Below are 9,955 nucleotides of genomic sequence, written 5' to 3'. Positions count from 1 at the left end.
GATCCAAGCAACAAGCAAACCCGGAGGTGGAACAAATGGCAGGTGTTGAACGGAAGGGGATTCAGAGGGGCTTCCAGGCTGGCTTGTGAGCTCTGTGGCCAGCTGTGGGAGGAGCAGGCTGAGAGCAGAACCGCCAACAGGGACCAATTATTCGGCTAATTTACCCAATGCCACGTGCTGAATAATCTGTTCTGTTCTTTGATCTGCTCATGTTTATATTCGCACTGCTCTGACTTAATTACTGGGGCATTTAATTCATGGTGAGCTCTGCTGGGACAATCATGATTTTTAAAAATTTCCCTTCTCAAGTAGGTCTTCTTTCAGATGAACTTTAGAGGAATTTCATCTTGCTTTGTGTCATCCTGGGGGTGCCTTTGTTTCTCCTCTGTGTCCTCTCTCTCTTCCTATTGTTTTCCAGTGACTTTTACTTTGTCACAAAGTCCTCTCTTAGAGCCACCGAGAGACCAGTATTCAGTTTATTCAGGTTTCTTCAGAAACTATTTTTTGAAATATTTTCCTTCTTTGGGCATTGTGCTCACAGTGACTGGCATTCTCCTCCCTTTGTCTGCTGTATTTCTTCTGTGTTTGCTTTCCCCTCTCCTAGTGCTCGCCTTCTCAGATTCCTGGTGTCTAATAAATGAGCCTATTTCATAATTAAACATGTCAAGTCCTTAGAATAGTGCCTGGCACCAGGGAGCTCTTAATGTGTATTAGCTACAATCACGCCTTTATAAAAAGAGCAGGACTGTGAATGGAAAATGTTCCCCTCTGCCCACTATCCTTTGTAATATTTGTGACCGAGCCCTTAACATTTCCTGTCACTTTTGGATATAAGAAAATGTGAAGATCCAGGCCAGTTGAGAGTCAAAATGGAGACTGTCTCTGGACCCTCCAATGTCCCCCATGTGTACCTCTGCAGAGTCACCTCACCTGCTTAGCAAGTCTGGCAGCTTCTGACTTGAGCCTGGCTGCTTTGTGAGCACCCACCCCTTCTGTGGACAACTCAGCCTCTTCACTCTGCTGTCAGAAGTGCATTGCCCACCAGCCCTCTCTCTGCTTCCTTTCAGAGCAGCTGTCACTTGCCTGAGGTCATTTTAGGGATCAGGCCCTCCTCCCTGGGTCCCTAAACTCCCCTCTGATAGTCTACTCTGCTCCCTTGGTGATGACTCCTAACCTGGTCACTCCTGCTAGGTGTCAGACACCCATTGTCAATCCAGGCCAGGTACCTATTTCTAGCGTGGTCTTCTTAAATGTCTCCTCACAGAGTCTGGCACTTCAGAAATAGGTATTAAGGGATATATGGCTCTTTGACACTCCCCCCACCCCTAAATTCTCACTTTTCCTATGTCTTCTTCTTTCTGCCCTCCCCTCCCTCCTAAATGAAGCCTGGAATGTGGGTAACTGACTAAATGTTGCAAAATTCTTTTGAACTCCCTCTTCCAAGTCCCACACAGATGGCCTAGTTTATGGCTCACATGGAAACTGATACTTCCATCTGTGGTTCCTCAGCTAAAATTCCAGTCAGAAAACCCCCATTTCACATGCTGTTAAGAGATGTAATCAATATTATTTTTCAAGAAGTGAGCTGATCAGGACTCAATATTTATAAAGAGATAGGTGTATGATTTTCCTCTCATTTGTGTGTTGAAATGAACAGCTTAATCCCTGACAGCTGGGGGCACACAGCTGGACAGATATGTGATCTCCCCTACCCTCTACTAACAGCGAACATTCATTAGCACTTCCTATGGGCCAGTTATTGGATAAGTGTTCAAAATACTTTCCTCATTTAATCCCTCCTGTAATCCTCTGAGGTTATTACAGTTTATTCCCATTTTCCTTTTTATCAGAGGTTGCTTATAAGGAGATATTTCTGACTAACATCAGTTGTTTTTCTTTAATGACCCTTTTCATGCTCTAAATGGAGCAGAGGAACCCTTTTAATTCATTCATGTATCCACAACTGTCGAGAGAAAAATGTAAGAAATAGCAGTTCTACTTAAAAGAGGATAGCATGTCAAATGGAACTGAAGTTACAAGGAGTTGGACAAGTTTTGGAAATTTAAAGCATGATAAAAAATTCAAGATTTAATAACAGTAATCTCTTCTCTTCCACAGGGGGTATGATCAGGATCCCAAATGGGTATCTGAAGCTACAGATATTACCAAATTAGACAGACATGTTTTTCCTATACTTACATACCTGTGATAAAGTCCAAGTTATAAATTAGGTCCAGTAAAGATGAACAAAAATAATTATAAAACAGAAAAATGACAATAATCTATTGTCATAAAAGTTAAGTGAATGAGTTTGCTCTCTCTCTCTTCCCCTCACAGGATCTCTTGTATGTAATATTTTTGCATTGTGATTGACCACGGGTAACTGTATCCATGAATGGAAACTGGATAAGGAAGGACTAATGTCATATAATATTCAGGTGTTTGCAAGTATTTCACATGCAAATTATTTTTGAATTATCTACAATTCTACCTGCTTTGACAGGATGTGGATAATTAGGGGCTGTTGCTATGTTACTTGAACACTCATAGTAATCGTGGATAATAGCTTGTGTGAGGATGGGTGGCAGATTACCTCCCACAGCAGAATTTCAAACAATGTTTGTTAAGTTCACAAAAGAACAGAGCAAGACCATTTTTTTTTGTATCATGGGAAAGCAGTGAAAAGCTAATTCATTGGTATTCTTTTAAACCTTGGCATCACTAAACAATGTTTTGGAAATAAGGTCATCTGGTTTCAATACCCTAATTGGTATCTATCAATAAGAGGTAATATGAATGTATTTGCTAAAACAGTGTATCAACATACTCTCACATCCTGTGTTTCTGACTGAAGCCTAGATTCTCATACATAATTATGCTGGAGGACACTAAGAGCTAAAAGGAAACTATGGGTGGTATCACTGGAGAAAGTGGTGGTGACAAAAGAAGGGAATGAGCAAGAGAAAAGAACAAATATGTACTGAGATGGTCTTAGGTGGGAAAGAAAGTAGAGCTGGTCACAGAATATTTAAAAGTTCCAGCAGGCAAAGAAAGATCAACAGAGAGACAAAATTCAGATCTGAGAAAGAGGAACCCAGGTGCTTTCAGGCCTTTAGATTCCCTTTAGATAGAATTCAAAGTAGATGAGGCCTGTACCAAATTATCCTTCTAGCTCAACCATATATTGAGTATATCTAGTATGTATATTATAGGGCTCTTATCTCTCCGTCTGTATCCTAGCCCCATTTAATGACATTTGGCATGTTACTTAATTGAAAGCCATACAGTGAGCCTGAAAGGTAATTATTAATATTTCCACCTTAAATACTGAGAGCAGAAGGTTGGCAATGAATAGAGCCTTGCTCCAGATCTCATATGTTGTAACTGGGATTAGAGCCCATCTGACTTGATTCTATAGTCCACTCTTCTTGTGTGATCCATTTGAGTGAATTTATTCACCAGATGTTAAAGGTCTATCCCAATGAAAACATTTAAAATTTGAATCATTGTATCTATAAATGATACATACATACTATTCTATATAAGAGAGTCTGAAGATAAAGAAAATTTCAGAAATCTGACTGGAAAAAATTTTGCTAGGTGTCCAGTTGGCAATTCTTGCTTATAGTTAGCAAGGAAATGAGAAAAAACAAAAAAAATGTGACAAGATGTAATTTTCCTACTGAAGCTATCGGAAAAGCCAAATAAAAATTTCCAATGGAGTTAAAGGAAGGAAATGGTCATTTCTAAAATTTAACTTACAACTTTTTTCTTCTCCCTTTCCAGCTCCATCTCTTTCTTTTCTTGCTCACGAATTAGTTTTCGCTGTTCCACATATTCCAGATGCTTGACTTCTCTTTCAAAGTAGTAGTTTATACTTGATGCCTGTTAGAAACAAATACCCGAGGAAGGGGATGTTGACATGAAAATCTCCGTGTTTTCTACAGGACTCTGGAAGAATTCCTACAGCTTGTAATTTATTAGGTAGAGTGTCTACTTTGGGAGACTCTCAAAGTCACTAACTCAATTTGGGTGCTAGTTTGCTAAGATTTAGAGCACTGCAAATAAAGGATTTCAGGAAGAGAGTAGGTTTGGAAAAAGAAAGCTGCAACAATTTCAATTTTATAGATGAATATTCAGGGTTACTCTCCCCAACTCCCACTCCCTTGCCTTCATTCCATATCTAAGACAGGGAAGTTTCACATCATCAACCAAACAGGGAAACCCCACATAGACTCTTATGGGACTGGAAATAGAGCAGGCCCTTGGAGGGCTTAGCTTGTAGACATAAGCAGAAAAGTCAGCAAAAGGCTTGGTAAGGCGACCAGAGGAGAGAAAGCTTTCAGTCCTCCAGTATACACTGACATGCTTGGGACATACAGCGGATCGCAATCTTTAATATTGGTTATATATATTTCTGTTCATTGATTCATTGATTTGCCTTTTATAACCTCACAGCTAGTATGGTCTGACATGCTTGTTGGTGGTTAGGGAGAGGCAGAATATTGCTACTTGTAGTACACCAAGTTGGGGTAGGTTGGGGTACAGGTCAACAAGGGAAGGATGCATGAAAATGTCAGCAGAGCCCTTAGGGAAGGGTGTTCTAGAACAGGATCCCATGTTTCAGTTACAACCTAAAAAACCTTTGGTTTTGAATCTCCAGATCAATTCTCCCTTGAATCTGCATTTCAATCACTTGGCTTCCCTCTTGTTAGAATTGATTTGTCCTAGATTCAAATCATACAGCAGAAATATATAGCCCCTTATTTTTTATTGTATGACTCTCTTGGTTTCTTATAACATCAAAATGTTATCATTTCTGAACACACTTTTAAAACACGCATCAGCAATATCTGCTCACATCCTTAAAGCCACAAGTTACTAACCTCATTGCTGGAAGGGTGACTTAATGTCCAAGGAATTTCTAATATATGCAGGGTTCCATAATAATCAGCGATGGCTATAAATTGCTGCTTAACTGAAAGATTAAAAACATGAGAGGGAGAACAACTCAGCAATTGCAAACCCATCCTAGAGGTTCAACATCAAATATGTGGTTTCGGTCTCCTGAGAGGCCTGTGGTGGTTACAACGACCTTGGCATCTTCACAGACATTCTCGACGGGGATCATGTTAACACGTCAAAGTCATTTTTTCCAGTTGATGAAATGAAAGCTGAGACCCTGAGCTTTTGTAAGCCACCCTGTCCGCTTCAAATCTTGTTTTCCTGGTGTTGAATAAAGACTGTGGCTCCGAGCTGAGGTGTACCCTCCCTCTGGCTGAGCCTGCTAAGCAGATGAGGAGAGAGCAGGGATAACACATGGGAAGATTCTCAAAGAAAAATCAGGAAGCCTATTTTCACCAAAGACACAGGAAAGGACTAAAGGATAACATTATCTAGATGAATTTCAAAGCACAGTCTTATGATTTAAAAAAAAAAATTTTCTTCCTTTGGGTGTCACTTAAAATGGATATAAAATACAAATGTGTATAAGAATTTGAATGATCAACCTTATCATCTGGTGGTTCTCATTTTCAGAAGATCCAAACTGCTAAATATCTTAGACTTATAGTCCCTGTAACACACAAAAAACATTTTCTAGCAAAGATAACAATAGTGACACACAGGCCTTAGCAGTTAGATATCAGACTGTGACACTCAAGATTCTGAATACTGATATTAAGATTTATTTATTTATGCATACAAGAACTGGGTTACAGGCCAGAGGTGTGGGGGTGAGAGGATTCACTAGAGGCAGAGTGGGGAGCAGAACAGGCAGATCTACTGAAATACACTGCTGAGGGGCAGCAGTGGGCAGGTCAGGAGAGGTCTGCCATGCCATGTGGGTCATCCCCCTGGCTGGGGATGGATCTCAGGCCCCAGCAGTATCAGTGTGATAGCTCTGAGGCTTAACCTCTATGACACCAGGAAGATCCCTGAATACTGAATTTTTTAATGTAATGTTTCTGATTGACAAATGGATAGAAAGGCAATTTTATGCCTGTAAACCTGTGGAAACAAAGGGAAGTGTCTTTATAAGAATGACACACACACACACACACACACATATACACATGCTGTATCTATATAGATAAGTAGTGTTTGGGTGAAACAGAAATTGAGTCAATGGAAATAAATTAATATTCCATAGATACAGCCTCCTATTTCTACTTGTTTTATTTTATTTTTTTCTTGGCAGTGTATTTCAGTACATCTGCCTGTTCTGTTCCCCACTCTGTCTCTGGTGAATCTTCTCACCCCCTGCACCTCTGGCCTACACCCCAGTTTTTCCATGCAAAATAAAAATTTAAGAATATACACACACACATAAGTTCTAAAGTTGAAATAGCTAGATGACCCAGAGAGTCATTTGATCTCTTGGGGAAAAATTACCTGAGTGTCCAAAGGAGAGCCTAAGAGTGATAATATGACAAAAAAATGTGTTATAATGAAAAAATTAAAGATGTAAAACTTATTCTGTTAGGAAAACAAACAGCAGTAGATAGCAAAATAGGAACTATTCTGGAGAAGATGAAGATGCTCTTGTTGTGTGGTCCCAAACCAGCCTCTGCTTGGTATACCAAATGTCTCAGAAGTAATAGTTGATGAAGAAAATAGAGCAGCTCCAGTCATATCCAAGACTTGCATGTGAGAGAGAGTGAAAGGATGAGGGGAAAAGAACAGAAAAAGACGGGCTAGGATGACTGACAGGAATCTGAGAAATCACTGGAGGCTTCCCAGATGAAAGTCAAAATGCTCCTGTGATGCACCAAAGAGGCGAAATGACTTAGCTGGTTAGATCAGAACTAACGTACCAGAAAAGGTCCAGGGCTTGATGCAGGTGATCATAGTTATGCAAATATTTTGTGACATAGCTGGTTCGTGGGTTTTCTCCAGAAGATCCCAGATATCAATGTATCCATCTTCTCGGCCGATATAGAAGACTCCAGGCCTGGTGAGGGACCAGTGTCCTGAGGTGTATCTTTTTGGTGCACAGGATGACTGAAGTAAGGGTCCACTCTTTAAACAAACATTTTGGAAGACAAATTACATGTGTTATCACCTGAGAGATATTTATGTCTCTCTTTAAGTACAAGTCAAAAATAGCTATCATCACAGACTAGTAACCTTGTATCAACATAGTCTTCTTATTTCTTTTTATTTTTTGGCAGCATTTTTATATAATGCCAGCTCTATGTTCATATAATATCTCCCTCCCCCATTTTACTGGCTTGCTAGAGAAGATCCATCCTTTTAATTGCACTGTTGATGGTTCTAAGAGCCCAACTACGGCTAAACTATATTGTTATTTCTATGGAGATTGGAGGCTATTAGTCAAATAAAGACTACAAGGAAATTTTGCTTGTTCTTATATTTTGCTGGCAGTTGTAAAGCTTCCCATGGAAACAGCTTGGTGGCCAGAAAATGAAAATAGAAAGTCGAATGTTACTTGGAAGAGATTCTAGAATAGCAAAGCATCATAAGATCATCTCCTTTTTATTTGACCGTGGGGTAATTCACTCTTTGGGAGGTTTTCATAGGGAGAAAAGATCAGAACGTTTCTCCCCACTGTCATGTTCTACCAGGCATCCAGGTGTGAGCATTTACTGACTTGTAGACCTGAACTAAACTCTAGTACTGTCTCATAGCCTCCAATACAAGCATAAGAAACTTTCCTGCAGGGAACAGAGGTTACAGACTCACTCCCTAGCAGTGAATTCCAAACCGGCTCTTGGCACTTTGCCCAGGTCCTTCAGACACTGGTAACCAGCTTCCTGGTCCTACATAGTCTAGACAATCTTGCCTAAATTTTCTTTATCTTTTTTTTTTTTTTAAACTATAACGGTAATACTTGCTCATTGTAAAAAAAAAAAAAGAAAAAACTGAACATACAAAAGTACACTGGTATAAAATAGAAGTCATTTTGTGGATACTTAAGTAGTTTCCAGTTTTCTTAATGACAAGTGTGTATGTATACTCCTATACATACTATTTTTCCAGTATCAGTGTAAATTAGAGTCCCAGAAATGCAACTCTTAAATGTAAGAATATATTCATAGTTTATTCCAAGAAAATATTTATATTCCAGCAGTAAAATATATACGTAATTCAGATTTTTATAATCCTAAACTACTCATCAAAGCACATATACATTTACAGTCCCATCAAAAGCACTCTCCACTTTAACCCTTACATCACTGGATTTGATCAATAGCTCCAGAGATCAAAAATGAAAAGATCATTTTAATAATACTGTTTACCTTCCCACTGGGAGTATGGACAACTTGCTCTGTGTGCCTGGCTCTAGGTCCTTTCTTATCCTGACCCCCCACCCCAGATTCCTGACTCTTTCTTAATTTGGCCCACATATGTCTCTGGACTGCCTGGTAATGTCAGGTAATGCCTCGAATGCCTGAGCTTTCTTACTCTCACTTTCTGCACCTGCTGACATAATATTGGTACAGAAGCAAAGAGAAAGGACCCAGTGTTTCTCCTGGGACTTCATACAGTCATGAACACACCACCTTGTGTCTTTAGGGGAGGAAAAAACACAATCCAAATCAATGGCCCACTATATGTGTTGTCAAGAAAAAGGGTGTTAGGGAAAAGGCTAGAAAGGGACTTTCAGTGGTGAACTTAATATAGTATATACACGTGTTGGTTTTTAATGAAGCACACCAGCATCATATATAATGTTGTAATGCAGTGTTACTTCGATTAAAAAAATCCAACCAAACAATACAAGAAATGTATTTACTAATAAGTACTTTTATAAGTACATGATCAAATAAAAAGACCCAGATTTCAGAGAAAAGGGACTTCTAAATGTTGTTTACTTCCCTCAGGACAGAAGAGCAAATTCTGTGTTTTCAAAAGGCTTATAGAAGTTCTGTGAACAAGCTCGTGCTCCAGCCATCTGTTCCAAATTTTCTGAAGTGTTCCAAAGGCACTGTTATGTCAGTACAGTCTGTCGTTCCCATTGTCTTTCTCAGGACCACACACAAAGGACCACACACCCACTCCTCTGTTTTGTAGGCAACTAACCATAACACCTTCTTTCCAGATGGCCACGTTCCATCCCCCAATGGTGAGAACAATGTCACTGTAAAATGGAGATCTTTGAACAGTGTGGACGGTTCCATCATGGACGGTGTAAAGACTCACTGGCTTCTTGGCTATTGGAGTGCAAAAGAGGAAATGATCATTTTTATCATTAACAATACTGTTTACCTTTCCACCAGAAGTATGGACAGCCCTCCTGGGGACAAAAAAAATAGTTCTGGGACTTGATGAATGAGGTCCAAAGTTGAGAGAGAACTCGAGCTGAGGTGATTGAATCAGTCAGGAGACAGCTGCTTATCTTTTTATGGAAAGTCCAGGGAATTTCCCACCAAGGTCACTATTCAGGCTCACAGAAAAACATTAATTCACTCAGTCAATAAAGATTTGTGGGTTACCTGTGCAAGCTAGATCCTGTAGATGGCTGGGTAAACAATGGCTCACACATGCATATAATCCTGCCCCTGTGGAGCTTCCAGTCAGGTGGGGGTGACATCTACTTGTAACAAACAGGTTCCAGAATAATGAAAAATGTGAAAGTGTGATGAAGGAAAAACTATTATAAGAAAGAATGGCAAAGGGCATTCATAATGTGGACTGCAGGGTCAGAGAGGCTCCTCTGAGGATGAGTCATGTATGCCAGAGTGGCGGTTCAAGGGTTTTGGTGTGGGGGAGATTTCAGACAGAGCGAGCAACTGCAGCAACGTCCTGAGGAGGGAAGAGTTCTGCCTCCTTAACAAACTTGAAGGGGTCCAGAGGACTGGAGTTTGGTAACCCCAGTGTGAGAAACATGAAGTGAAGGGAAAAAAAGAGGACCCCGATCATGCAAGGCCTTGAAGGAAAGGATTTTAGATGATATGATGATATTCTCAGTGGAAAGCCTTTTTTTTTTTTT

At 39.9% G+C, this 9,955-nt stretch overlaps 1 protein-coding gene across 1 annotated transcript in view; it reads right to left on the bottom strand.

Annotated features, from left to right (window-relative positions):
* WDR63 (WD repeat domain 63) overlaps positions 1-9,955 on the bottom strand; it is a 50,133-nt gene that overhangs the window by 337 nt on the left and 39,841 nt on the right. The window contains exons 18-21 of the mRNA XM_004679529.2: positions 9,046-9,176; positions 6,816-7,020; positions 4,887-4,978; positions 3,763-3,885 (exon numbers count right to left, since the gene is read on the bottom strand). Coding sequence (XP_004679586.2) covers positions 3,763-3,885; positions 4,887-4,978; positions 6,816-7,020; positions 9,046-9,176 — 551 coding nt within the window. The remainder of the gene's footprint in view (positions 1-3,762; positions 3,886-4,886; positions 4,979-6,815; positions 7,021-9,045; positions 9,177-9,955) is intronic.

Source organism: Condylura cristata, unplaced genomic scaffold (genome assembly GCF_000260355.1).
Source record: "Condylura cristata isolate star-nosed mole 26May11 unplaced genomic scaffold, ConCri1.0 scaffold00008, whole genome shotgun sequence".
NCBI lineage: Eukaryota > Metazoa > Chordata > Mammalia > Eulipotyphla > Talpidae > Condylura > Condylura cristata.
Note: the sequence above shows the minus strand (reverse complement) of the source record. Positions and strands in the feature narration are given on the sequence as shown.